At 60.3% G+C, this 27,375-nt stretch overlaps 2 protein-coding genes across 16 annotated transcripts in view; one reads left to right on the forward strand and one right to left on the reverse strand.

Moving 5' to 3' along the window:
* The first annotated feature begins 1,221 nt into the window (after window positions 1-1,221).
* On the forward strand, window positions 1,222-18,732 carry CELF6 (CUGBP Elav-like family member 6). 9 transcript variants are annotated; one of them, XM_027889078.1, is made up of 13 exons: window positions 1,222-1,429; window positions 5,089-5,171; window positions 11,578-11,626; window positions 13,104-13,232; window positions 13,317-13,396; window positions 13,846-13,989; window positions 14,329-14,473; window positions 14,546-14,695; window positions 15,023-15,085; window positions 15,874-15,954; window positions 16,061-16,204; window positions 17,210-17,350; window positions 17,511-18,732. In XM_027889078.1, exons 1-12 carry the CDS (start codon window positions 1,285-1,287, stop codon window positions 17,335-17,337), a joined length of 1,341 nt encoding a protein of 446 aa, XP_027744879.1. In that variant the 5' UTR covers window positions 1,222-1,284; the 3' UTR covers window positions 17,338-17,350; window positions 17,511-18,732. The 9 variants fall into 9 exon arrangements, with proteins under 9 accessions (XP_027744879.1, XP_027744947.1, XP_027744887.1 ...); XM_027889146.1 differs by having other exon boundaries at window positions 13,107-13,232; XM_027889086.1 differs by having other exon boundaries at window positions 1,285-1,429; window positions 15,877-15,954.
* A 1,705-nt stretch (window positions 18,733-20,437) lies between these two features.
* Window positions 20,438-27,375, reverse strand: part of PARP6 (poly(ADP-ribose) polymerase family member 6) — an 8,324-nt gene continuing 1,386 nt past the window's right edge. The window contains exons 2-22 of one of the 7 annotated variants that reach the window (XM_027889244.1): window positions 27,223-27,300; window positions 27,011-27,105; window positions 25,824-25,884; window positions 25,616-25,706; window positions 25,457-25,523; window positions 25,045-25,194; window positions 24,671-24,824; window positions 23,963-24,016; window positions 23,641-23,736; window positions 23,464-23,556; window positions 23,265-23,390; window positions 23,072-23,137; window positions 22,865-22,932; window positions 22,555-22,603; window positions 22,020-22,129; window positions 21,869-21,941; window positions 21,587-21,656; window positions 21,149-21,228; window positions 21,002-21,065; window positions 20,754-20,838; window positions 20,438-20,672 (exon numbers count right to left, since the gene is read on the reverse strand). In XM_027889244.1, the coding sequence (XP_027745045.1) occupies window positions 20,570-20,672; window positions 20,754-20,838; window positions 21,002-21,065; window positions 21,149-21,228; window positions 21,587-21,656; window positions 21,869-21,941; window positions 22,020-22,129; window positions 22,555-22,603; window positions 22,865-22,932; window positions 23,072-23,137; window positions 23,265-23,390; window positions 23,464-23,556; window positions 23,641-23,736; window positions 23,963-24,016; window positions 24,671-24,824; window positions 25,045-25,194; window positions 25,457-25,523; window positions 25,616-25,706; window positions 25,824-25,884; window positions 27,011-27,105; window positions 27,223-27,300 (1,833 nt within the window). In that variant the 3' untranslated portion in view covers window positions 20,438-20,569. Of the gene's footprint in view, window positions 20,673-20,753; window positions 20,839-21,001; window positions 21,066-21,148; window positions 21,229-21,586; window positions 21,657-21,868; window positions 21,942-22,019; window positions 22,133-22,554; window positions 22,604-22,864; window positions 22,933-23,071; window positions 23,138-23,264; window positions 23,391-23,463; window positions 23,557-23,640; window positions 23,737-23,962; window positions 24,017-24,643; window positions 24,825-25,044; window positions 25,195-25,456; window positions 25,524-25,615; window positions 25,707-25,823; window positions 25,885-27,010; window positions 27,106-27,222; window positions 27,301-27,375 lie in introns of those variants that run through there. The other 6 variants (XM_027889236.1, XM_027889228.1, XM_027889220.1 and 3 more) reach the window with 6 other exon arrangements.

Raw genomic sequence — 27,375 nt, forward strand, 5'->3', positions numbered from 1 at the left:
GCTTGCACACTCACACAGCTGCACACGCATGGCAGTGCCAGGGAAGCCGGGCACCCCCAGCCGCTGCTCTGGGACTAATTAATTAATTAACAACCACACCAGGTATTAAAGCTGCTCAGTCTAATTACAGATTTTTTGGGTGACATGGGGTGCACAAGGGAGGTGCTTCCTTCCCTCCCCCCCAGTCTGGGGCAGCCCCAGGGGGACAACAGGGATGATATGGGATCCGTGGAGGTGAAAAACCCAACAAAGTGTCCAAATTGTCCCTTTTTGAGCTTTTCCCTGATCTACGGTGGGCAACAGGAGAGCGTTATCTCTGGAACCTACTGAGCAGTGCAGGGGGTAAGGTGGGCAGCTGCTCAGCTGCTCAGTCCCTTGTCCAGCCTTAACAGGGGTCAGGGGGGTGAAGGGGAGCAATGGAGAGGATGGAGGTGTTGAGGGGTGTGGGGGGGATGCAGGTGATAAGGGGACCCGAGAAAGGGAGGGAGATAGGAGGTAATGACGGCCACAGGGGAGAAGAGGTGAGAGAGGGTACGTTGGGGGGCGATGAGGGGGATGGAGGGTTGCAGGGCAGGACAGGGGATGATGGGAGAGACGAGGGTGCTGATGGGGGTGATGGGGGATAATGAGGGACATAGGGGGCAATGGACCAGGAGGGTGATGGGAGATGGTGTGGACTGATGGGGGATATTGGGGTGATGGAGGACACGGGGGGTGATGGACCAGGAGGGTGATGGGGATGATGGGTGGGGTGATGGGGATGACGGAGGTTGATTGGGGAGCTTTGGGAATGATGGGGGACAGAGGGGCGATGGACCGGGAGGGCGATGGGAATGGTGGGGGTGATGGGGGGGCTCCGGGCCAGCCCGGCAGGGGGCAGCAGTGGGCGGAGCCCACCGCCCCTCATCCCGCCCTCCCATCCTGATTGGTCGCTACTCCCTCATTATGCTAATACGGCGCGGCTGGGCGGGGCCGGCTGTCTGACGTCACGGGCCCGCGGGCGGGCGCGGGCCGAGCCGAGCCGAGCGGGGCCGAGCGGGGCGGTGCCGAGCAGGGCCGAGCGGGGCCGGGCCGAGCCGAGCGGAGCCGAGCCGAGCCGAGCCCAGCCGAGCAGAGCCGAGCCGAGCCGAGCGGGGCGGTGCCGGGCGGGCGGGCGGTGCCGGGCGGGCCATGGCGGCGGCGGCGGCGGCGGCGGCGGCGGCGGGCGAGGCGGCGGGGGCGGCGTTCAGCACCGCGAACAGCGGCCGGGTGAACGGGCTGAGCCGCCCGCCCGGCGCCATCGCCATGAAGGACCACGACGCCATCAAGCTGTTCGTGGGGCAGATCCCGCGCAACCTGGAGGAGAGCGACCTCAAGCCGCTCTTCGAGGAGTTCGGCCGCATCTACGAGCTCACCGTGCTCAAGGATCGCTTCACCGGCATGCACAAAGGTGCGGGGGCGCCGGGCCGGGAACACCCCCCGGGTGGGACACCGTGAGGGGGGCACCCGGGAATGGGGCTGGCCTGAGGGGAGGTATCACTCAGGTGGGACACCCTGAGGGGGGGTGGGGGAACGACTCTCAGGTGAGGTACTGCTCGAATAGGACACCCTGAGGTGCAGTGCCCTGAAATAGGGGGACCCCTCAGGTGGGAGACCCCTGAGATATGGCACCTGAGTAAGAAGCATCCCTAAGGTGGGACATCCCGAGGTGGGGGAGACCCCTCCAGTAAGAGACCAGTGGAGGGACCCCTCAGGTGAAGCGTCTTGTCCCTTAGGTGGGATGCCCTGATGTGAAGACCCCCCTGAGGTGAGGTACCCCTGAGGTGGGACACCCAGATGTGGGGCTCTCCTAACGTGATGTACCTACCCCTCGCGTGGGATGCTTGAGGTGGAGAGCTCTGAGATAGGGGAACCCCTCAGGTGGGACACCCTGAGGTGGGAAAACATGAGGTGGAGGACCCTGCTATAGGGGGACCCCTGAGGTGAAGACACCCCTTAGGTGGGACACCCCTCAGGTGAAGGCACCCCTGAGGTGAATACTACTCAGGTGGGACCACCTGAGGTGTGGCACCTAACTATGGGGCACCCCTGGGGTGGAACATCCTAAGGTGGAGTGCCCTGAGATGGGGTGGGTACCTGTCCGGTGGGACATCCTGAGATGGAGCACCCCGAGACAGGGGAACCTCTGAGGTGGGACATCCCTGACATGGGGCAACCCTGAGATGAAGGCACACCTGAGGTGAGGTACCTTGGAGATGGGATACCCTTGAGGTGAAGACACCCAAATATGCGGCACCCCTGAGGTGAAGGCACCCCTGAGGTGGGACAACCTGAGGTGTAGTACCCTGAGGTACAGGTACCCCTCATGTGGAGCACTTTGATATGTGGCACCTGTGGTCTGCAAACACCCCTGAGATGGGACACGCTGGCATGGGGCATCTCTGAGATGGGGGTATGCCTGAGGAGGTGTACCCCTGAAATTAAGGTACTCTTGTGGTGGGACACCCTGAGGTGGGGCACCCAAATGTGAGACACCCCTCAGTTAAGTTACACTTGAGGTGGAAGTACCCTTGATCTGGAGGTACCCGTTAAGTATGGGGCACCCCAAGCAGGAGATACCTCTGAAGTGAAGGTACCCCTGAGTTGGGGGCACCACTGAAATGGAGCTACACCTGACATGGGCCACACTGCTATGGGGTACCCCTGAGGTGGAGGCACATCCAAGGTAGGAACACTCCACTGTGGGGCATCCCTAAGGTGGAGCCACCCCTGAGGTGAAGGTACTGAGGTGGGGGCACCCCAGTATGGGGCATCCTGGTGTGTGAGCCCTCTGAGATTGGGGTACCCCAGAGAAAGAGGCCCCCATCAAAAGTGGAAGAACCTCTGGGATGGGAACAACTAGGGGACACCCATATGGGGGGCACTCTCCTGGGGTTAGGGTGCTGCCATCTGTCTTGGGGGCACCCTGGGATCGGAGTACTGCAGGGCTGGGAGCACCCCAATGGATTTTGGGACACTGCCTAGGCTGGGGGCACCTGTCTGGCATTGGGGGACCCACGTGAGTTTTGGGTAGCTCTGGATTTGGAGCACCCCTGGGATGGAGGCACTCACCTGGTATCCAGGCACCCAGCCCGGATGGTGCCCCCCTGGCTGCGCTGTGCCCCTGGTGCTGTGTGGCACCATGACACGGGGTGCAGAGCTCCAGCACCCTGAGCAGTGACACACCGAGGGGCTCACAAGGCACCTCCAGGGCCCCTCCAGAAACCCCCTCCCTCGAGCCGGGGTCTGCAGCGCTGGAGCAGTGTCAGGGCACCCCGAGTGTCACCCGGGCAGGATCCACACGCTGCCACCGAGCCCCTGTGCCACGGGCAGCGCCTGTTTCACCACCACTTTTGGGAAGCCGAAACTCAGCACTTGCGGATGTGGCCCCATCGGCCATGGGGCGGCCTCCTGGACTCCACCATTCTCAGCACCGTGGCCTCCGAAATGTCGCCAGGTGCCTCTGAAGCTGTTTGTGTGCCTGGAACAATGGGATTTGCACCTTTCCAGGCCCCCTCGGCACTCCTTCCATCACAGGCTTCAACGGCTGCGGCCCAGCCGCGTGATTTAATTGCGGACGCTCCTCCAATTTGAACGGCATCCTCCCTCCCGGCGAGCCTCTGGAGCGGAATTGCTCCCGCGCCTGCCCTCCGAACTTCTCTGGAACACCCAGGCACTGTCCACATTGTTGCCTGCAGGGAAAAGGGGGGAAAAAAAAAGAGAAGAGTGGAGAGGAGGAAGCCAATGTGATTGCGGATGGTAAACACTGGAAATGGCACCGGGACTGAGGCGAGCTGCTGTGCTGATCTCCACTTCCCACCCGCAGTGATTGGATCTAGGGGGGATCTCTCCTTGCTCCCCACGAGGACAGATGTCCCCAACACCCCGAGGCGGGTGAGGGACCCCATCCCTTGGTGTCCCCCACCCTGCCGCTGCACTGCCTCTCCTCCCAGCACACTGATTGTACTTATTAAGAGTTATTAATACTTAATCAGCTGGCGGATTTAATTGTGCCAATATTAAAAATGCATCAATGTCAATTTTATTCATTAAATATTTACTTTGTTGAAGGGAAACTGTTTTGCTGCTGTTTTAATATCACTTTCAGATGCTTTTGGATGTGACCCTAGCAAACTGGGGGGGAGCCCTCGGGGAGGGAGCAGCACAGCGGCAGCACGAGGACCGGGAATGCTCTGGGAGAGACTGAGAGAAGAGGATCGGACCCTGTCCCCAGGGCTCGCGTGTCGCCGCCAGCTCTGTGTGAGCGAGCGGCTCAGCAGCGTGAGTCAGCGTGGGAAAACCTCACCCCAGGCGCATTCCCAATTCCCGAAGCACCGCGATGTCGGAGGAGCTGGAGCGCCTTTGCCACATAAGTCTCATCCCAAGGAGGATGCTCAAGGCTGGGAGAAGTGTGATGGCAAGCCAGGATGTGTGGCCTTGACACCAAGAGAGCTTCTTCCCGGAGGACGTGGGCTGTGGCTTTCCCCAAAGCCTGAGGCTGGAGCAGCACTGCCCATGTGCTGCCTGCTCCTGCCTCGATCCTTCCTCTATCCCACTGCTCCATCTCCCACTCTGTTTTGGGGATGAGCTCTGGCTGCACTGGTGCCCACCTGGGTGTCTGGGTGCCAGGGTACCAGGTTGCCACATGCCAGGGTGCTGGGTGCAAGGGTGAAGGGATGCAGGATTCCATGGTGCTGAGGTGCTGGATGCCACCATGCCAGGTTGCAGGGATGCTAGATGCTATTCTGCCAGTGTGCTGGAATGCTGGATGCCATGGTGCCAAGGTGCCGGATTCCACAGTGCCGGGATGCTGAGGTGCTGAATGCCACCGTGCCAGGTTGCAGGTGTGCTGGATGCTAGGGTACCGGGGTGCCAGTTGCCATGGTGTTGAGTACCAGGGTACCGGGCTGTCAGGGTGCTGGGATGCTGGACACCATGGTGCTGGGGTGCTGGATGCCAGGGTGCTGAGACACCTCAGTGGCATATTATCCATGCCACCAGTTCCCCGTGTGCACGGGGCTCTGCAGTGGTGCCAGACCAGATGCTGATCCCTTCTCCTCGTCTCCACAGGCTGTGCCTTCCTCACTTACTGCGCCCGCGACTCGGCGCTGAAGGCTCAGAGCGCCCTGCATGAGCAGAAGACGCTGCCGGGGGTAAGTGACACCGGGGGGTCGGGGTGAGCCGGGGTGGGGGCCAATGACACCCCCCCGGGGCACGGGAGCCGCTTCCAGCGGCCGCAAACCGAGGCATCGATTTTCCTGCCACCCACGTGCTGTTGCGCTTTCTGTGGGCTCCGACCTCCCGAGCTTAACAAAGTGAAAATAAATATTTAATTATTCGCCTAAACAAAAATCAATAGGCCCGCGGGTTGGCTGGGGAACGTGCCGGGGCCCGTGAATATCAATCCCTGCTGCGGGTGCGCGGGGCTGGCAGAGGGGGACGAGGGTCGAGGGGATGTGGCTTCCTGAGATGTGCTGTCACTGGGCATGCTGGGCGCTGGCAGGTTTAAGAGTTAATAGCCCATTTCGGCAGCCTAAAGGAGGAGGGTCAGGCCCTGCATGGGGGGGGTCACACCAGGCACACAGGTGAGGTGTGTGGCTGCCGTGGCTGCTGGGTCCTTGCCACAGGGTGAGCACAGGGAGGTGAGCATGTGGGTGTGTGGGCACAAGCCCTGCCTGGGCACATGTTGGCACACACCTCTCTGTGCCTGTGTGTTTGCGGTGGGCATGGGGGGCATCTGGGCAGGTGTGGCTGTGTGCTCAAACCCCTGTGCTGGTGCTCCCACCTGCATGTGCTCCCCTGTCTGTGCCTGTGCCCACCTCGCTGTGCTTGTGAACACTCCTCTGTGCCTACCTCTGTGCCTGTGCACACCCCACGGGTGCTTGTGTACACCTGTGCATGACTGTGAAAACATCTCTGTATCTGTGAACACACTTCCATGCTTGTGCACACCTATGTGTGCCTGTGAACCTCTCTACGTGTGCACACCCCTCTGTGCTTGTGCACCCCTCCTCTACCTGTGCACACCTGTGTGTGCTTGTACAACCCCCTTGTACCTGTGCTCACACCTGTACCTGTGCTCACACACCCTGTACTTGCTCACACCTCTGTATCTGTGCTCACACCTGTACCTGTGCTCACACACATGTACCTGCTTGCACCTGTACCTGCTCACCTCTATACCTGTGCTCACACACTGTGTACCAGCTCACATCTGTACCTGCTCATACCTGTACCTGTGCTCACACACCTGTACCTATGCTCACACACCGTGTACCTGTGCTCACACACCTGTATCTGTGCTCACACACCGTGTACCTGCTCACACCTGTACCTGTGCTCGCCCCTCCACCTGAGCACCCCCCCTCCCCTCTTCCCTCCTACCCTCTGCCCCCTTCAGGCCACGCCCCCGCGCAACGCGGGGGCGTGTCCAGGCAGGGGCGTGTCCAGAATTGGGGGCGTGTAATCCATCGGCCCCGCCCATTGGTCCCACCCTCGGCCCGGCCCGGCCCGGCTCGGCTCGGCGGGGCTGTGGCCGCCCCGCCCCTGCCCCGCCCCCCGCGCAGCTGCGCGAGCCCAGCCGAGCCCATCCGAACCGAGCCGAGCTCAGCCGAGCCCAGCCGAGCCCAGCCGAGCCCAGCCGAACTGAGCCGAGCCGAGCCGAGCCGAGCCCAGCCGAGCCGCCTCGGGTGGAGCCGTCGTGCCGGTCCGGCCGGTCCGGCCATGCAGCTGCCGCAGGTGCCGGCGCCCGGGCCGCGGCCGCCCGTGCTGTGGGTGCCCGCCGGGTCCAAGATCCTCTGCATCGAGGTAGGGCCCCGCCTTTGTCTGCCGCCGCCTCCTCTCCGCCCGGCCCGGCACGGCACGGCACCGCCCGGCAGCCTCTGCCCGCGCCGGCGTGGGGGGGCTGAGCCCGGGGAGGTTGTAGGAGGGATGTGGGTGATGGTGAGGGGCTGTATCTGCTCCCGGGGATGCTGTGTGGGAGTGGGGGTGATAGCAAGGGGTATATCAAGCTCCCGGGGATGGGAACGGAGGGATGTTGGCAGGGGTGATGGTGAAGGGATGTATCTGAACACAGGGATGGGGATGGAAACGAGGATGGAGGGGTGTTGGTGAGGGGATGTATCTGCTCCCAGGGATGGGCTTGGGGTGGGGATGGAGCAGTGTTGGTGATCAGGATGTGTTTGCACACAGGGATAGGGATGAAGATGGAGGGTGTTAGTGATCAGAATGTATTTGCACACAGGGATGAGGATGGAGGGGTGTTGATGAGCAGAGTGCATCAGCACGCAGGATTGGGGTGTGAGTGTTGGTGTGCAGGGTGTATCTGCACCCGTGGATGGGGGATGTGGATGTTGCAGGGTGTATCTGCGCCCAGGGATGGGGATGGAGGGGTGTTGGGGAGTGGGTGTATCTGCTTCCAGGGGTGGTGATGGAGGGGTGTTGCTGAGCAGGGTGTATCTGCAGCCATGGAAGGGGTGTGTGAGTGGGGGTGTTGCCGAGCAGGATGTATCTGCTCCCAGGGATGGTGATGGAAGGGTGTTGGTGAGGGGGTGTATCTGCACCCACGGATAGGGTGTGGGGGTGTTGTTGAGCGGAGTGTATCTGCACCCAGAGATGGGGTGCATGCATTGACAGGGCAGTTGTTGGTGCTGAGGATGTGTTTGCACTCAGGGATAGGGGTTGTGACTGTTTGTGTGTGTGTGTGTGGCTGAGAGGCTGTATCTGCATTCAAGGATGGGTAGGGTGTCGGCAGGGAGGTGTTGGTGAAGAGGTGTATCTGCATCCTGAAATGGGCAGAGTGTTGGTGGGGGGTGCTGGTGAAAAGGTGTTTCTGCAGGGAGGCTGTGTGTGAGTGTGGGTATCAGTGAGAAGGGTGTACCTGCCGCCAGTGATGGGGTGTGTTGGTGAGCGGGGTGTATTTGCAGGCAAGGATGGAGAATGTGCACGCCTGTGTTGGGGAGGGTGTGTATCAGCCCCCAGGGATAGATTTAGTGTCAGGGTGTTGGATGGAGGGTGTATTTTTCCACCCTGGTTTATGTGTGTGTGCGGTTGCAGGTGTGCAGGGGGCAGTGCTCGGGGGGTGCTGCACCCACGGGCGGTGCAGGGGGGTGGGTGTACATTGGCAGGGGTACAGCTTTGCCCCCCCCCAGGTGTGCCCAGGTGGGTGTTGGTGGCTGTGTGTGTGTAAAGAGGTGCTGGGAGTGTCTGTGCCCCAAGAGACAGTGGCAGGCTGTGGGTGTGGGTGCACGTGGGCCGGGGGGGTGGCAGTGGTGAGGCTGTGAGCGTGTGAGGGGGTAAGCAGAGTGCAGGTGTGCACACGGGTGTCGCACAGGCCCCCACACTGGGGGCGTGCTGGGAGCTGCTCAGGTGTGCTCAGGTGTGTGCCAGGCCCGGGTGTGTGTGGGTGGGGATGGGGTGGGGTGGGCGTGCTGCTGGGGGGTGCCATGGCTATCCAGGGCGGTGTCCTGGAGTGTCCCTGTGTCCGGAAAGGGCTCCTGGGGGTCCCGCTGTGGGTTCTGCAGTTGTGGCGGGGAAACTGAAGCAAGGGCTGTTGTGTCCCAGTGATGGCTGTGCCCCCCGGGGTGTGTGCCCACGGCGTGCGGGATCTGCTGTGGGTTTGTGAGGGCTCGGGGAGTGCGGGTGCACACGGGGCTGGGTGCAGTGGGTGCGTGGCCACACGTGGGTGCGCAGCGGTGCTGGTTGTGCAGTGCTGCGTGGGCACGAGCGCGTGGCCGTGCCAGGGGTGTGTGGGTGTGCGTGGAAGGTGCTGGGGGGTCTGTGGTGGTGCTAAGGGGTGTGTGGGTGTGTGGCTGTAGGGGGGTGTGGCTGTGCAGGGGGTGGGCCGGGGTGGCCGTGCACGTGCAGGGCTGTGTGATGGTGTGGCTGTTCCCAGGCTGGCTGTGTCCCTCACTGTGGATCACCCCCAGGGCTCTGGCAGGGTGTTCCTGTGATGGGTGACTGTCTGTACCCCAGTTTCTGTCTCCCTGCACTGGGTGTTGGCTGCCTGGGGGCCCCAGCGTGACGTGGACACCAGGCTCCCACGGGTGCCTGCTGCTCTAGCATCACCCGCCGCCTCCGTCTCAGCTCATTTGGATGCATCGTGGCCTGCTGGATCCTCCAGCTGTTGGCTGTGAGAAGGAGGAGGAGAAGAAGGAGGAGGAGGAGGGTGATGCTGAGGAAGGAACAAAGACCAGAAGTGACCCTGTTCCCCCTGCCAGTGATTCACCGTGAACTGGCTCTCCCCAGTGCCCAGGCAGTTGGAAGGGTCCAAATTTGGGTGGGGGACAGTGGCCAAGCAGTTTAGCAACCCATAATGATCCCTGGGCTGTGGGGCAGGGGTGGTTCGGCCATAGGGTGCCGTAGCTGGGGCTCTGTGGGGTGACAGTGATGGTGGGTGCTGGGACACCTTAGGCAGAGTCTCCTATGACCATGCCCTTGGGGTGGGGGAGATGGGTGGGAGTTGGAGGGTGAATGTGTGAATGTGTGGATGCTGTGGGGGTGGAAAGGTGGGTGGTGGGGAGATGAGGGATGGTGGGCAGGTGTAAGGGTGCCAGGGGGATGGATGGGTACTGGGGCTGTGGAGGTTGTTATAGGGATGGATGGGTGTTGGGGGAGAGATGGATATGTGTGTGTGTGTGTGTGTGTGTGTGTGTGCGTGTGTTGGGGATATGGATGGGTACTATGGGGATGGATGGATGCTATGGGACTGAGTGTTGGGGAATGGATGGATGGATGGTGATATGGATGGGTGATATGGGAATGGATGAGTGTTATGAGGATGGGTGCTGAGGACATGGATGGATGCTAAGGGGATGGATGGGTGTTGGAGAATGGATGGATGAGTGTTGGGGTACGGATGAGTGCTATGGGAAGGGAGGGATTGGGTGAATCCTGGGGGGAGATGGGTGTGTGGGTGATTGTGTGGGTGTCTGGGATGGGTGAATGGATGGATGGATGTTGGGGAGTGGGTGAAATGGATGAAGGGTTGTTGGGCAGCGGTGGGTGATGGTGTGGACACGGTGCAGGGGTGCTGTGGGGACAGCTGGGCGCAGGCAGAGCTGGTGCAGGGGGTCACCAAGCACCTCATAATGGGCATGTGGCAATGCCAAGGATGGCAAAACCCCCTTTTGGGGGTGTCCAGAGGCCAGGGTGGTTTCTCCCCGGCGTGGTGCGGCAGCCCTGGGGTAGGTTAAGCCAGTCCCCGAGGCCTGACATTTATAAACATCAGCTGCTCCCGGGGAATCAATACAGTTTAATAACCGGCGAGCGGAGACGGGAGACACATCAAAATGACACTCTGCGGCTCCGTAAATGTTATTCTAAATCATCCTCGCTGGGTTTATTACATTAAGCACACAGCAGCGGGCATGGGAAATTTATTCCAGCAAAGGCCATCACGCTGGGAAATGGGGCTGGCGGGTCAGTGCAGGGGGAGCAGCACCCCCCAAACCGGTGTTCCCTCCTCCCTGCTGCGGCAGGGATGTTGGGGACAGGGGGTGCTGCTTTTAGGGTCTCGTTGCTGTCACAGCCTCCTGGGTTTGGGATGAGCTGAATCCTGCCCCCACAGGGTAGATGTTTGGTGGGCTGGTGACATGGATGGATGAGGTGTCCCTCGGTGCCACCCTGTGCCACCCAGTGGCTTCTGGGGACTCAAACCCTTCCCTGGACCATCCCCAGCTCTGCGCTGACATTTCTCTCCACGTTTCCCTGGAGACGAGGCGGTTGCTGTGGAAACCTCCCTCCTCTTCTCTCTTCCCCATCCTCTTCCTCGCCCTGATAAGAGGGGGACTGGCTCTGCCCCCACGCAGCCCCGAAACTTAGGGACCCCCTGCAGGGGTGTAGTGGGGGCACCCTGGGGTGGGGGTGCACATGCGCGTGGGGGCGACTGTCCCGTGTGTGCTCGAGGCGTGTCCGTGTGCGCACCCCCGCGCTGCCATGCGTGACATCTCGCCGTTGCCGTGACGACCCCATCGAGCACATGGCTCGGGCTCCGCAGCATCGAGGGGGAAGCACGCTTGTTGCCATGGAAACGGCCATAATTGTAGCATTTTTCGGCTAAAAGAGGGGAAAAAGGAGGGGGAGAGAGGAGGAGAAATGGCTCCACGGGGCAGCGGGCCAGGGCTATCTGTGCCCGCCCGGCGTGTCCTGCTGCACACGTGTGTCACACTCGTGGGTACACATGGCGGGGACAAGGAGAGGCCAAATTTGGGTGAGGTTTGGGGAAAGGAGGGCGGTGGTGCCTGAGGGGCTGGGGCCGGCGGGGTGCTGCTGCTGCCTCTGCAGTCCTTTGCAGTCGAGGAAAGCGGGCAGGCGGCCAAGCCTGGCACCGGCGGCCCGGCAGGCGCCTGCGGCACCGGGTGCCCATCCCTGGGGCCGGAGCATCGCCCTCCACGTGTGGCATCCCCAGTCGGCGTGGGCACGAGCCCTGGATCTGTTCTTGCATGGCCTTCCCCTTGTTCCTGGCTCCCTGTGCCGGTCTGGGGCCAAATCCTGCTGTTCCCCATGAGGAGGGTTCAGGGGGCACCGCACTGACCACCCGCTCCCGCTTGTGTGTTGCAGATGAACCGCCCCATCCAGGTGAAGCCGGCCGACAGCGAGGGCCGAGGAGGTAGGTCCCTGACCATGTTCCCTGGCTGCCTGGCACGACAGGGGAGCACAGGGTCACCTGGGGGGGAATGGGGCACACGATGGCATTGCGGGGGCCACCGTGGGGAGTTTGGTTTGCAGAGAAACCGTGAGAAGAGCTGCCTTTGCTGGTGGCATCCAGACCTGAGCGCAGAGCAAATGCCATCTTGTCTCCCCCTGCCCTGCCAGCTGGGATGTTGTCCTGATATCATCCTGATGTCAAACCATGAGCGTCCTGACATCCTGAGAGGCAGAGGCCAAGCCAGCTGCCCTCCTACACTGCCTTTATCTACCAAACAAACCAATTCCGTGCCCAGAGTTGCCTGCAGGCAGGACCCCCAGCAGAGCTGGGGGGCAGGAGTTGGCTGCACATGGCCTGAGCCCTTCTCAAACAGAAACTGCATCCCTCCACCCTGAAATTCTCCGTGGGCATTCACAGCTCATGGGGCTGCAGTGTTTCCAGGCTGAGGTAGTAATGTGGGCAAAATCGCAGGAATTGGATCAAAATCCCACGTTTGCTGTGTCGTTGGGCAGGGAGGCGCTCTCGAACACATGGGATGCTCCCGTGGGGCCCCCTGCCCTCGGCAGGACAGCCGAGGTAGATACCCCCCTGTTCAAACCCTGTTACTGAACATGCCGGGAGCTGGTCCCAGCACGTCCCAGAGGGATCGGGCACATAAATTACCCACTTACCGAGCGTAATCGGTGAAGCATTAAAAATCGATGGGCGAGCTGGGGCTCCTGGCTGCGGCCCCTCACCTGGGAGGTGACACTGGGCCGCCCAACCCGCTCCCCCCAGCCACCCCCGCTGGGAGATGGTTTATGTTTAACTAGACAACACACGAGCCCCATTCCCTTAACTAATTTTCCTGGTACCTTAACGGACAGAGCATTCATCGTCTCCTGCCATTATTTATTTATTTCCCCGGCAACGCTCTTGACAGGGCACCTTATTTTCTTTGTCAAATGCCATTAGCGTGTGGCGGGAGCGCGCGGCCGCACAAGACAGATGCTGGTAATAATCATGAAATTCTCATTATTTACTCTCCCTTCTCTTGTGTTTGGGTTATTGATGTCCCCCGGGCACGGCCGGAGGCTGTGGGTTGTGCTGTGAGCCGATCATGTGAAGGCGATCGTGGCTGGTTTGTGGGTTCTCTTTGTTCCCTGCCGCATCCTGCCTCGGCGCCGGGGGAGTCGGCCCCTCCATCCCTGGGAAAAGCCCTAGCTCCACTCCCTAAAGTGACAGCTCTTCCCAGCTTCACCCCTCAACAATTTCCCCACAGGAGAGCTTTTTCCCACCCTGGGTGTTCTGTAGGATGGAGGTGGTAAACACAGGATTGTTGTCACTCCCTCCCCGTGCTCCAGTGTCACCCGGCTCTTCCCCTCCACACACCATTTGTGATGAGGGGATGGGATGGGAGCGACATCCTGCTCTGCAATGGCCTTGGTTTTGTTTTTAGAAGACAGGAAGCTCTTTGTGGGCATGCTGGGGAAGCAACAGAGTGAGGACGACGTCCGCCGCCTCTTCGAGCCCTTTGGCCAGATCGAGGAGTGCACCATCCTGCGAGGGCCCGATGGAGCCAGCAAAGGTGGGCTTGGAGGTGCTGGGTGGGCACCTTGTGGACCCACAGTGGCCAAATCCAACCTGTGCTGTGTCCCTTCTGTGTCCTTAGGTTGTGCCTTTGTGAAATACGGGAGCCACGCCGAGGCACAGGCTGCCATCAACAGCCTGCACGGCAGCCAAACCATGCCGGTAAGTGCCAGGCTCGCACCCTGCCCCATCCAGCCCTGCGCTGCCTGCCTAATCCCATCACCAGCTAATTTGATCGTCTCTCTAATTGGATCAAAATCCTACAGACCAGCAATTTGTTGGCCACATCACCCCGAGGTTACTCCTTGCCAGGGTGCTGAGCCCCAGAGGTGGGAGCACGGGGCTAATTCCCTCCGTGTTGGAGAAAGGGGCTGTTTAATTAACACCAAAGGTCAGAACTGTGAACGAGGAGGGGAGAAAGGAAGCAGAGGTCAGGGAGCTGCCACCAGGGAGAAAAACTGGCTATAATTAAACCTCCCATTGATCGCTGTCTGCTGCCAAGCTGGGCAGCGTCCTCAGGGCTGAGGATGCTGCCAGCACCCACCATGGGGACACATTCTGGGGGCATTGCTGGTGTCTGACCATCAGCCCCCTCTTCCCTCCTGCCGCAGGGCGCCTCGTCCAGCCTGGTGGTGAAGTTTGCGGACACGGATAAGGAGAGGACCCTGCGGCGGATGCATCAGATGGCGGGGCAACTGGGCATCTTCAACCCCATGACCATCCAGTTTGGCGCCTACGGGGCCTACACACAAGCGGTAGGAGCTGCTGCACACCTGGGGGTTTTTGGGAGGCCCCATAGCTGGCCCATGAAAGTACCAGTGCCAATGGTGTGGATGCCTGAAAGGGCTGGTGCATCCCCCTTTAGGGGTACACAGAGGACCTCACCCTCTGGGTGAGGTTGGCTGTATGGCACAGTAATCCCTTATTTGGCATCACCTGGACCTTCTCCTGTCCCCAGGTCTGGCAGTAGGTGGCATTTATTCCTCTGAGCCCCCCTGCAGGTGCAAAGCGGGAATGCTAATTTACCCTGTCTTCTCTCTCCTTCTCTCTGCCTCTCTCTCTCTTTCCCCTTTTCCCCCCTTTCTTTCCCTAAGATCATGCAGCAGCAGGCAGCCCTGATGGCAGCTGCCCAGGGCACCTGCCTCAACCCCATGGCTGCCATTGCCGCCGCCCAGATGCAACAAATGGCCGCCTTCAACGTCAGCGGGCTGGTGGCCGCCCCCCTCACCCCCTCTTCAGGTACAGCCCCCTTCCATGTGCTGCTCAGCACCCTCGGGGGGGCTGCCAGCGCTGACCCCCCCCCTCCCGCAGGTACGAGCACCCCGCCGGGGATCAGCACGGCGCCGGTGCCCAGCATCGCCGCGCCCATCGGCGTCAACGGCTTCAGCCCCCTGCCACCCCAGACCAACGGGCAGCCTGCCTCCGACACCATCTACACCAACGGCATCCACCCCTACCCAGGTACCCTGCTCCGCTGCCCGGGGCTCTGCCACGGCTCCCAGGGCTGGGGACATCTCCTGGGGCTGGGGACAATGCTTGGCTCACGCTGGATGCTCCAGGGGTGCTCCCTGCCCTGGGAACGTGCTGGATAGACCAGTTGTGTGCCGATCCCTCCCAAACTCCCTCCTTCTGTGGTGTTGTGTGCAGTACAGAGAAGAGGGAATTTGGGCAGGAGCAGCTCTGCCCCTCCGTGGCGGCGCTTGGCCCAGCCCTTTCCCATGGGAGCTGCGCATCCCCGGCTTTCTCTGGCTTATTCTCTCTTCTTTTTTCTTTCTTTTCTCTTCCCAGCTCAAAGCCCTACGGTGGCAGACCCCCTCCAGCAGGCCTATGCCGGCATGCAGCACTATGCAGGTCTCAAACTTGGCTTCCCTCTCCTTTCCTCTCTCCCCTCTTTGCTCCTCACCCTTATTTTTGGGACACGAATGTCCCCGTGGGATTGAACACTGAATTGGGGTGGTGTGTGTGGGCATGGATTGATGAGGGGAGCACCAGGTGCTGTGCCCTGACAGGAGCTCCAGGGCAGCAATGAGGGTGATGCCACTGAAAGCACCATCCCCTCATCCCACCAACATGGATGTGCACCTGGCCCAGCTCTCCATGAAAATTTTGGATGGAGGAAAGAGAGTTTTAATGCCCATGGAACTGAGAGAACTCTGTGGGGAGACCCAGCAGTGGTAACTAGGGGAGGGAGCAAGGTCTGGGAGGTGATGGAGACCTGGCTCCACACCAAGACACCAGAAGCCCTTGGATGTTCATCTCGTGGCCAAATCTGATAGCCAGGGAGGTGGGCTGTGGAGAAGGGAGTCAAAGCCTCTCATGGAAGTGTGTCAAGCCCAGCAGCCGTTTCATTAGGAGCACTGACAGCAACATCCAAATTTTCAAGAGAAAATCAAGTGTTGGGCCCCAAATGTTTAGGGTTTTTCTATCAAAAGTGCCATCTTTCCCCATCCTTGAGGCTGTATTGCTTCTGTCACAAACATCTCTCCTGGGGGAACTGTTCCCGCATCCCTGGTGTGCTGGGAAGGGTGGGAAAGGCAGAGCCAGCAGCCCTGGGGCAGGAGAGGCACCTCCATTGCAGGTGACAGTGGGGCACATCCCCATGTGTGCTGTGGCCTCAGCTCCGTGTTTCTGTCTTCCAGCAGCATATCCCACTGCCTATGCTCCCATCAGCCAAGCCTTTCCCCAGCAGGCACCGCTCATTCCGCAGCAGCAGCGAGAAGGTGAGGGGTGGGGGTCACCCCTCCACGGGGCTGGGGGCTCCTCGGTGTCCCCCCAGGGTGACCCCACCTCGTGGCTCACGTGTGCTGTCCTTTGTGTGTCACCCAGGTCCCGAGGGCTGTAACCTGTTTATTTATCACCTGCCCCAGGAGTTCGGGGACGCAGAGCTCACGCAGATGTTCTTGCCTTTCGGCAACGTCATCTCTGCCAAAGTCTTTGTGGACCGTGCCACCAACCAGAGTAAATGCTTTGGTAAGTCCCGGGGAGTGGCTCTCCCTGGTGTCTCAGCTCGGGGCTCCAGCTATCCTCAGCATCCCAGCTCAGTGGTCCAACTCTCCTCAGCATCCCAGCCCAGGAGTTCAGGTTTCTTCAGCTTCCCAGCTTAGAGATCCAGCTCTTCTCAACATCCCAGCTCTCTCCAGTCTCCAGCTTGGGGGTCCCATTCTCCCTCCTTGGCTCTTCCTGGTGTTCCCAGCTCAGGGGTCTGGCTCCACCCAGTGTCCCCATCTTGAGGGTCTGGCTCTTTCCAGTGTCCCCAGCTCAGAGGTCTCAGCATCTCCATCGTGGGGCCCATCTCTCCATGATATCTCTCCTTGGGAGTCCATGTCTCTCCAGCATCTCATTTTGTCTCTCCCTGGTCTCCAGCTGGGATTTCCATGTCTCCCTGATATCCCCAGCTCAGGGATTCATCTCTCTCACAGACCTTGGTGTCCCCATAGACTCTGTCACCTCAGTGGTGTCTTTGGAGGCCCCATCACCTCAGTGTCCCAACAGACCCCGTCACTCTGGGGTCCCCACAGACCTGCAGGCCTTGGTTTCCCCACGGATCCTGCAGCCCCCACAGTGTCCCTGCAGTCCCCATCACCTCGGTGTTCCCACAGACCCTCAGACCTTGGTGTCCCCACAGATCCTGTCACCCCAGTGTCCTCACAATCCCCATCAATTTGACAGACCCTATCATCCCAGTGACCCAACAAATCCAACCCCTGCAGACCACTCCAGTGTCCCTGTGGACTCTCTTATGCTGGTGTCCCCACAGACCCTGTCACCTCAATGTCCCTGCAGACCTTGGTGTTCCTGAACATGCCATCAGCCTGTCACCCAGTACCCTGAAATCCGGGGCTGTGCTGTCACCCCACAACTCCCTCTCCCATCACCCCCAACACAGGAGCATCCTGTGGGATTTCAGGGCCTGTGTTGAGGTGAAGCAGCTGCCAGTGATGTCTGTGGTGACAAACCCCACTGTCCCCTCCCCAGGTTTCGTCAGTTTTGACAATCCGACGAGCGCCCAGGCAGCCATTCAGGCCATGAATGGCTTCCAGATCGGCATGAAGAGGCTAAAAGTCCAGCTAAAGCGGCCGAAAGATGCCAACAGACCCTACTGACCCCAGCAGAGAGGTGAGGGGGAACTTGGCCTGCGGTGCCCGGGGGGGCCGTGGCAGTTGTGCCAGCCTGGAGATCTGTGCGTGTGTTCCCAATGGATCTGGGTCCTCCCTCGCCTCCTTCCCCCCCTCCATCCCCCAGGAACCAGGCTAACAGCCCCTTCCCTCTCTTTCAGGTCGGGCGTCCCATGGTGTCTGACGACTTTCCCCTTCCCCAAGTGCAGTATCCAAACCTGTAACTCTCTTTCTTTGCTACACATCCCGGAGGAGGAAGAGGAGGAGGAAGAGGAGGAGGAGGAGGAGAAAATGGTGAAGAAGAGAGTGTTTTGGTTGTAGCTTTTCCTTTTTGAATTTTTTCCCAAACTGGTCTTGTTTGTTATTTGACGGGAACGAGAGGAAGACAAGGAAGGAGGGGAGCGATGCAACGCCGGGGCTGTGATTCGCCGCCGGCCGCTCACCGGGACTCACCAATCCCTCACCGGGAAAGGGCCGGCGGCCCCAGGGCAGCGGGGCCACGATCTACCTTTGGTTTTGGGGTTGTTTTTTTTTAAAGCACTCATTTGCTGCTACCGATTTCCCAGGAGAAACGAGGAAAAGAGGCTCCAAATGGATTCTTAAACCAAAGTCGGTGGGACGGGACCAGCCTCAGGCGCTTCACCTGGAGGATGCTTGTTTGGAAAAATAAAGAAACGGCAAGATTTTCCTTTTTCCCTGCGATGGGGAAAAAAAAAGAAGGATCAAAGTATGTTGGACTTATAGAAGATATATATAAATAAGTATATATATATATATATCCCATGGAGCAGGGCAGCGGGACACGCGCTTCCCCTGCTTGTCACTGGCACAGGGACATAGGATTACTTGTTTCAGAGTCATATCATTCCTTAGAGTTTAGGGACCAAAGGACTATTGCTTTTTTTAAATATATCTATAAATAAATTAATTTAAAAAAAAAAACCAACAAAACACACAAAAAAACGTTGGGAAAGGAGGAGAAAATCCAAGAAAAATTAAGAAGGTTGAGTAAAAACCCTCAGGCGTTCAGAGCCGTGAGTGTTTCCTACAGGGCTCGGATTTGTGGGGCTCAAGGGCTCAGTTTTGGGGGCCAGTTCGTGGCTGGGGATGGGGGGATGCAAAGGGTATTTTTGGGGGGGCTGCGGTGGCTCTCCCAGCCCTGTGGCCCAGGGGGAGTTGGAGCCCCTCGGTCGCCTGTGGGCGAGGGTGGAGTGATGCCGGTCTTTGCATTTCGGGTTGGTTTGGGGGGTTTTTTGGGTTGGGGATTTTTTTTTTTCAGCCAAAAAAAAAAATTAAAAAAAAAAATTTAAAAAAAAAGAAAAAATGTGAGGTTTCGGCAGAAACGAAGCAAAGCGAAATAAACTTATTTTGTCAAACTCGTCACCTTGGTTGGTTCTTTGGAGCAATCGCTGCCGCGTCCGTCCATCCCACCCCCCAGAGGCGACACCGGGGACCCCTTTCTGACCAGCTCGACTCCAGCTGGGCCACAGCATCCACTGGGAATTTGGTGAAGCTGGGAGAGGACTGTGGGTCTCTCTTTTTATTTGCTTTTTCCCAGGAATTACCATTTTTCGGAGGAATTCGCCGTGGCTGCGGACGGGATTGAGGCAGGACCTGCCCCTTGTGGTTCCCCCAATCTTTCTGAGCAATGCTGGAGATGCAGGGGGATGTGGCCGTGACTCATGGGATGTCCCTTCACAGCTGAGGGCACAGCTGAGCGACTGGTGGGATCCTGGGGAAGTGACTGGATTTATTTTTTGTTTAAGGAGGGGAAAAATAACTCAAACCTCATAAACTTTTGAAAAAAAAAAGCCCCAAGGGCTGGGTGGCAGAGTGGGTTGCGAGGGGGACAGTCACCAGCCCAGGTTTGGGTGGCCCTTGGGGACATGGAGCAGCCGGTGTGGGATGAGTGGGAATGGAGAGATGTTGGGGTCCCTCTAGGGGGGACAGAGGGCAGGGACATGGCAGAGGTGACATTGAGGCTGCACCCACTGGTGTGATGAGCCTGTCAGGTCTCAGCTGGTGACTGTACCTAACCAGGGTAATTTTTATGTCAATTCTTAATTTCTTTTATAAATCCTGGCTGAACTTGTGACTGACCTGGAGAGCCCCCAGGCCGTGGGGAACCTCAGTGCCAGCCACCCCTGCCAGCCCCTCACCCCCGTGCTGAGCCCCAGGAGCCTCCGGGGCTTCTCCAGTGGGTTTTCGTCCAGGCTGGGACATGGCAGGATGCAGCTGTGCTGTCACTGCCTCTGTGGAGTTACTGGGATCAGCTTGGGCTGAAATAAAACACCATCCCTGGGAGGTTCCTTCTCATTTGAGTCTTTGCTGTAGCCCCAGACCCTGCAGGGTCCCCTCAGTAGGGTCCCATATCCCCAGTGGGGTCCTATCCCTGAGGCACAATCCCTTCTCCATGGTGTGGTCCCCACTCAGCACCATCCCTTTGCCATGTGATTCCCTTCCCACAGACCCAGCCCTTTCCCAAAGCCACATCACTTCCCTATGACAGTTTCCCCCATGACTCCATCCCTTCCCCATGGTCCTATCCTACCCTGTGTCACCATCTCTTCCCTGTTAAACCTCTCCTTTCCCCACCATCCCATCCCTTCCCAGTGCCCCCCTCCCTTTCCCGTGATCCCATCCCTTCATCACAATTCCATCCCTTTCCTGTGTCCCCATTCCTTCCCCACAATGCCATCCTTTCCCCATGCCTCTCTTCCCTACAATCCCATTCCTTCCCTGCGCCCCTAGCCCTTCCCTGCAATCCCAATCCCTTCCCCACCATCCCCTGCCCTCCCCATCCCCCAGACCTTAACCCCAGTTAAATCCACCAACACAGATTCCTTTTCCCTTTTTTTTTTCTGTGTTTTTGGGTTTGTTTTGGTTCTTTGTTATTTTTTTGCTTCTGTTTCTCATCGATAAAAACGCCGTCGCTGCCAACGCCAGGAGGGGCAGCCCCCGGCCCTGGCGGCCCCACGGCCCCTTCTCCACGCTGCCACAGGGTGGGGACACCGAGGACGGGACAGGGAGGGGACAAGGGACTGCCAAACCCGCCTGGTGCTCCCGGGGTGCCCGAGGCCTATGTACAGGTGGAGCCACTGGCACCAGCCCCGGCTCTGACCTGCCCGGGGGGTTCAAATCCCGCTCGGCCTTCCTTGGCCTCGCCCGGGGGCTCCGCTTGGTGCCCGGGGGGTCCCGGGGGTCCCACCACTGCCACCGCTCAGTTTGTGTACACCTGAGTCCCAATCACACGCATGATCTCCTTCTGGATTTTGGGGTCCTGAGTATTGATATTGGCATCTCCCACTTGGCCGTCTTCGTACCTGGAAGGGGAGGAGAGGGGTCAGGCAGTGTCCTGTGGGGGGTCCCGCGGGTGCCAGCGAGGTGGCGCAGCTGGGACTCACACAAAGAAGAAGCGGGTGCAGACGTGGTCTGAGACAGGGCACACCCAGATGTTGCCGTGTTTCTGCAGGTCCTTGGAGGTGATCACTGCCGGGGAAAGGGGCTGTTGGATGCGGGATGGGGAATGGGGGCCCCTGCTGGGCACAGTTGGTGCTGGTGGTGGGGACCCTTCCTCCCTCCTCCACTCTCCCAGTGATCCTGTGGGTGCTGCCCATGCCCCCCGCCCCATTGCCCCCCTATGTCCCCAGACCTTCGCAAAGCGCGATGCAATTCAGGTTGCGGCTCTGTAGGAAGCGGGACTGGATGGAGCGGGTCTGTGGGGAGAGCAGCCAGTGTTACCACCCCGTGGGTGCCATATCCCCCTCCCCATCCTCCCTGGTGTCCCCCAGCCTGTCACCTGGGGGATGGTGTTCATCCTGTTGTACCGCTGCACCAGCTCATCCTTGGACGGCATCCGGTGCTGGCCTTTCCCCATCCCTGTAGAGAAGGAGGTGGTGGCCGTCACTCCTGGCAGGGAGCACTGCAGGGGTGATGAGGGGACACATGCCACAGACAGGGATGGCTGAGCACTCCCACCCTTCAGCTGAGCCCTGGGAACCCCCCAAAAGCAGGCACAGCAGTTTCTGGAGCCTAGAAATCATTAGGGTTTTTATTCCCTGGTGTGTGGAAGTGCCCCAGCCTGGTCGGGAAGAGGCTGGTGCAGGTGATATGGATGCGGGACGCTGCCGATTCCCGCACGGATCCTCTGGTCAGCGTGATGCCAAACCTCCCCGGGCCGTGCAGGGGGTGGGGACGGGAGCACAGGAAGGACCAGGCAGAGCAGACAGCCTCTTACCTGAGTATCCAAAGGAAATACTGGAGATGGGGCTCAGATAGATGCCCTTGCCATAGGCTGCTCCATGCAGCTTGCAGGAAAACACCAGGGTGAGTGCGGTGGGGTCACCCCGACAGCTCGGGTACGGTGACAGCAGAGGCAGCCTGGCACCCCCCGCTGCCTGTCCCCTTCTTTGCCTGCCTGTCCCCCTCCTTACCTGCCTGCCCCATGCCCTGCCTCTCTGCTCCCCTCCCTCCCTGCCTGCCGCCCCAGGGTGCATCGGTCTGTGGAGCGGAGGGGTACCTGCAGTTTGGTGTAGGAAGCGTTGACCAGCCCGTTGCGGAGGATGGAATGCCAGTTCTCAATGTGAGAGCCACTGGAAAGAGTCAGCCCCATGTCAGCCCCACAGCGCCCACTGGGGCGGTCCCGCTGTCCCCCCACCTCGGCAACTCACTGGAAAGCAAAGGTGCTGCCGTAGAGTTTCTTGGCCGTGCGGAACCGCGCCTCCTTGGCCGGGGGGCTGCTGAGCAGGAGGAACTGGTGCGAGGTGTGCATGAACTTCAGCTGCTACCAGGGGAACGGGAAGAGCAGCGGCGGTGCCGGCAGGGAGAGGACAGACAGACAGACAGACAGACAGACAGATCATGCACGGCCACCCGGCCTCATGTCTGGCCCAGCCCGGCTTTGGCTGCTCCGGCATTGCCAGGAGGGTCTGTGGCATCCCCCACCACACAGCCCATCCTCCACCCCATATACTACATCCAGCCTCCCACACCTCCTGGGCTCAGACCCCATCCCAAGGGATGCATCCTATGGCTCAGACCTTTCTATGGCCCACCCCATACCCTCACACACCTCATGCTGCATCCTGCAGCCCACAGCCTATATCCTGCATCTCACCTCCTGTACCCTCCAACCCACCTCCCATCCCATCCCCACATTCCACATTCCACACCCTCCATTCCCCAGAGCCTGGCCAGGCCCCTTACCCTGCTGAGAGGCAGCTTGACGATGTGGGATCTGTTGCTGGAGATTATCCTTGGGAAGAGGAGGAGGAAAAGGAGGAGGAGGAAGGTCAGATAGGGTGGTCCCATGCTCCCACGGGAGCAGGGCCAAGCTGGGAGCCAGAACCCACCCCACTGCCATTGGATGGTCGTGACCCCCCAGCAGAAAGGAGCTGAGAGAGTTGTGCCAAGTTGTGCCCACCTGCCTCCCACCCTATCCCCTGTTAGGGGGTATGTGGGACAGCAGGGAGGGATGTGGGACAGTGGGATGGGGCCACAGCACCCTTGGCCTTACCACTGCAGGAGAGGATGGGCCAGGGGGTCCAGCTTGTCCATCTGCTTCTTGATCTCCAGGTAGGATCCCTGGCAAAGACAAGAGGGAGTACAGGTGGGTCCCCCAGCACCCACCCAACTGTGGGCAGATGGAGATCAGCACCGAAGTGCCACTCCAGGATTGGATCTCACACTGGGGGACGTGGGGGTGTGGGGCCACACCACGCACCTGGGTCATCTCCCGGATGGACATCACACTGTCCAGGGCCTTCTGCAGTCGCTCGTAGTTCTTCTTCTACATGTGGGGCAGGAGAGAGGCAACCATCAGAGGGGTCCTCAGGACTCCCCATGAGAGGGGTCCTCAGGGCTCCCCGTGGCCCCAGTACCCCCCAGTGTGGAGGAGTGTCGCCCCCAATGCTTACCTTGGGGTTGAAGGCAAGAGTTTTGGGGTCATTGGGGTCCACTACAGAGGGATAAGGCTCGAAGATGATGCTCTTGCGAGGGGACTCGAGGGCAGCGCGGCACATGGCCACCAACAGGTCCACCACCTTGGGGCAGAGTAGGGAGTGAAGGGACAGCCCCCGAGGAGATGCTGGGGTCCCCACAGCACGCAGCCCCTACCTCAGCACCCGTGGCCACCTCCTCGGCCGCGCCCGACATGACGCCCAGGGTGTAGAAGGAGAAGACGCAGAGCTCCCGCGTGCACACGGCCGGCTGCGAAGGGACAGGAGTGTGGGGAGGGGCTGGGACAAGGACACAGGGGCACGGCCCATGCTCCACCAGCCCCTGTCACCCCACCTTGAGCATGGAGCCGTTCTGGAAGACGTGCTGCTCATCACACACCACACAGTACTCGTTGAGCGTCGGGATCCGCTGCTCCGCGTACTTCATGATCTGAGGGCAGGACAGGGGGAGTCAGTCCCTGCCACAGAGCTGGGAGGATGCTCCAGGCAGTGGGATGGGGATGAGTGGGATATGGGGCAGTGGGGAGGACGCTCTGGGCAGCGGGATGAGGATAAGCAGGGCATGAGGCAGTGGGATGCGGAAAAGTGGGACATAGGGCAGTGGGGAGGATGCTCCAGGCAGCAGGATGAGGATGAGTGGGATGCAGGACTCTCACCTGGACGAGGAAGCCGTACTCCAGCGTAGGGATGTTCTTGCAGTGGCCACCGACCTGCGACGGAGCCAGAGCAGAGCCAGCTGCATTATCCCCTTTCCCACAGGCACCCCCAGCTCTGCATGGCACCGGTAGCCCCCAACCCCACCAGCACAGCAGGACCCCCAACATGCCAACATCCTCCAGCACAGCAGCACCCTCGATATGCCAACCTTCCCTAGCACAGTGGACCCTCAACGTGCCAACCCCCATCAGCACAGCAGCACCCCCAACATGCCAACACCCCTCAGCACATCAGCACCTCTGACGTGCCAACAACCTCCAGCACAGCAGGACCCCCAACATGTCAGCCTTCCCCATCACAGCAGGAGCCCTGACATGCCAAACCCCCGCCTAGCACGGCAGGACCCCTGACACGCCAACGCCCCCTGGCACAGCAGGACCCCTGATGTGCCAACCCCACCCACAGGGATGAGGCACCAAGAGGGAGTAAAACACCACTGGACCCCCTGGCTGGGCCCCAACTCCCCAAGAGCATCAAGGGTGCTGGGGACAAGAAACCCTACAGGGGCTCCCCCCACTGCAGGGGGGTCCCAGAACCCCACAACACGTGATCTGAGCCCGGAGGAGCCCCTGGGAAGGAAAAGGAGAGGAAAGCAAACCCCAAGGCGGGGTGGCACCCACCAGCATGTTGAAGGGGGCAACACCTGCCTGGGTGCTGGCGGGGGGGTAGCCGAAAACTTCCACCTTGGGGTTCTTCACCATGCAGGACACGGAGCGGTTCATCAGGCGGTTCACGCGAGCCTCGGGGATGCCCAGTTTGCCCTTCAGCACCGAATCTTGGATAACGGGGAAGCTGGGAGACCTGCGGGCACAGAACCCCCTGAGCACCCCAGTTTGTCACTGTCCCCTGCTCCTGCATCACCCAGTGCCAAATTCATCCACCAGCTGGAGCAAACTCCACCTCCCCGGGCTCTGGAGGGGAGCAGCAGAGTCCAAGTGGGGAAACTGAGGCACAGTGCCAGGCTCCACCCAGGCTGAGGGCACAGAGGGCTGGTACCTTGGGGACAGTGACAGGGTCTTACTTGGGGATGGGGGAGAAGATGCTGAGGCCAGCACGGAACTTCTTGATGGTGCCGCTTGTCTTGAACCAACTGTGCCGCTTCTCCTGCTGGGTCTTCAGGAAATCATTGCTGAGGTGTTTCCATTGCTGGGATGTGAACATGCCCAGGATCCTGGCAGAGAGGTGGCATGGGTGCCCAGAGCATGGGTGCACTGGTGTCCCCCAAGCCTGGTGCTTGGGTGGTCCCAGCTACCCCCTAGCTCCTTCTCTTCCCCACCCACAGCCAATGGTGAGCCCAGCACGGGGTTGTGTGGTAGATAAAAGGTGGTGGCACAGGGACTTGTGCCACCTGGTCGGTTTGGGGGCAAAACAGGGACTCTGTGGGCCCCCTCCCCACCCCCACCCTCAGGTGCCCAGTGTGTTTCAGCTCTTACTTCTTCAGCTGCAGACCCAGCCCGAAGCCCTCCTTGTTGGACGGCTGGAACACCTCGATGGACGGTTCTGTGGGGAGAGATGAGGACGAGCCATTGGTGCCACCACTGTGCCTGCCCTCAGGGCACAGGGGACACCTTGCCCTGCCCGTCCCCACTCACCGGGGCCATCGAGGTACTGGGAGAGGGAGAAGCGCAGGCGGAGGACGATGGGCTCCGTCCGCAGCACCTTCCACGCTGTCGCCACCTCCTCCTGTCGAGGGAGAGCCAGGGTTCAGCACAGCCGTGGGGACACAGCCAGGGAGGGAATTTGGGGACCCCCTGGGTGTGTGTGCCCACCCTCCCTCCCCGTGCCAACGTTGGCACTCACATCGAGGAAGCTGATGTTCACGTGCAGGTCGATGTCCACGTCATCAATGGTCCCGTACTCCCTGCAAAGATACGCGGTGCTGTGGCACGGGGGGACCCGGCACAGAGCCAGAACGCTGGTCTGGGGCACACCATGCCAGGGTGGGCAGGCTCAGGGGACAGTGACAGGCACGTGTGGGTCGCCGTGTATTGAGTGTGTGTCCCCTGACACCAGGATGGCACAGGGGGAGTGTCCAGATTGCAGATGTGTGCCTGGGGATGGCACAGCTGGGTGTTCAGGGGTGCCATGCTTGGGTGCCGTGGCAATGGTACAGCCAGGAGCCCCAAGGATGGTATAGCTTGATGCCTGGAGATGTCACAGCCAGGTGCCTCATTAATGCCATAGCAGGGTGTCCCACAGATGGCACAGCTGCGTGTCCCAGAGATGGCACAGCCGAGTGTTCAGGAGTGTCACAACCGGGTGCTCAACATGGCCACATGCAGGGGGATGGCATGGCCAAGAGTGCTGGGGATGGCACAGGTGGGTTGCTCTGGAGATGGCACAGCACTGGTGGATGCTTGGGGGTGCCACAGCCAGGTGCCTCAGGGCACTGCCAGGTCTCTGGTGATGCCATGGGCAAGTGCCCCAGGGATGGCACAGATGGGTGCTTAGTGGATGCCATAGCTGGGTGTCCTGGTGAGGGTATGTCTGAGAGATGGCACAGCCAGGTGACCTGGAAATGTCATGACCAGGTGTTCTGGGAATACCAGAGCCTGGTGCTCTAAGGATGCCATGGCCAGGTGCCAAGGGATGACACATCCAGGTGCCTGGGCATGGCACAGCTGGGTACCCAGGGATGGCACAGCTGGGTGCAGCACAGTTGGGTGCCCAGGAATGGCACAGTCAGGTGACAGCATGGCAGAACTGGGTGCCCAGGAATGGCACAGCCAGGTGTCCTGGAGATGGCACAGCTTGGTGCCCAGGGATGGCACAGCCAGGTGTCTTGGCATGGCACAGTTGGGTACCCAGGGGTGGCCCATCTGGATGCCCGGGGACGGCACAACTGGAGGCCCAGTGATGCCACAGGCAGGCGACCCAGTGATGCCACAGCTGAGTGTGCTGGGGACAGCACAGCTGGATGCCCAGGGATGGCCCAGCTGAGTGTGTGGGGAAGGCACAGCCAGGTGAGGCTCACGGGCAGCACCCACCTGACAGCCACGGCATTCTCGCTGTAGATCTCCTTCACCGCCTCGATGTCGGCGTCCAGCTGCGGGTGCCGGTACAGGTCGGCGGCGCAGGTACCCTGTGGCACAGCCCCCATAGCACCATCAGACACGGAGCCCCCACAACCCCAGACTCGGCATCACGCTCAGGCTGGGGGTCCCCAAGCCCCCAGCTCCCCTGTGGGAGCAGAACACACCTGGACGCCATAGAGGAACTCCTCGGACTCATTGTCCCCGTCGGAGTCATCGTCCGTCCAGTACTGGCCCTTGAGGTCCTGGGGCAGAGGGTGGGGGGCACTGGATTAGAGGGGCACGAGGTTGGGGGAGAGGAGATGGGGAGAGGGTTGGGA

The sequence above is a fragment of the Empidonax traillii genome, unplaced genomic scaffold (genome assembly GCF_003031625.1).
Source record: "Empidonax traillii isolate 1590-97213 ecotype Southwest subspecies unplaced genomic scaffold, ASM303162v1 scaffold12:size2584012, whole genome shotgun sequence".
NCBI lineage: Eukaryota > Metazoa > Chordata > Aves > Passeriformes > Tyrannidae > Empidonax > Empidonax traillii.

Excerpts from the sequence above, each read along its gene's own strand:
- CELF6 (XM_027889078.1), top strand. The coding sequence starts at position 1,285 with ATGAAGGACCACGACGCCATCAAGCTGTTCGTGGGGCAGATCCCGCGC. Across the intron at positions 5,172-11,577 it reads AGCAGAAGACGCTGCCGGGG|ATGAACCGCCCCATCCAGGT; the intron begins GTAAGTGACACC and ends TGTGTGTTGCAG. Across the intron at positions 14,696-15,022 it reads CGGCATCCACCCCTACCCAG|CTCAAAGCCCTACGGTGGCA; the intron begins GTACCCTGCTCC and ends TTCTCTTCCCAG.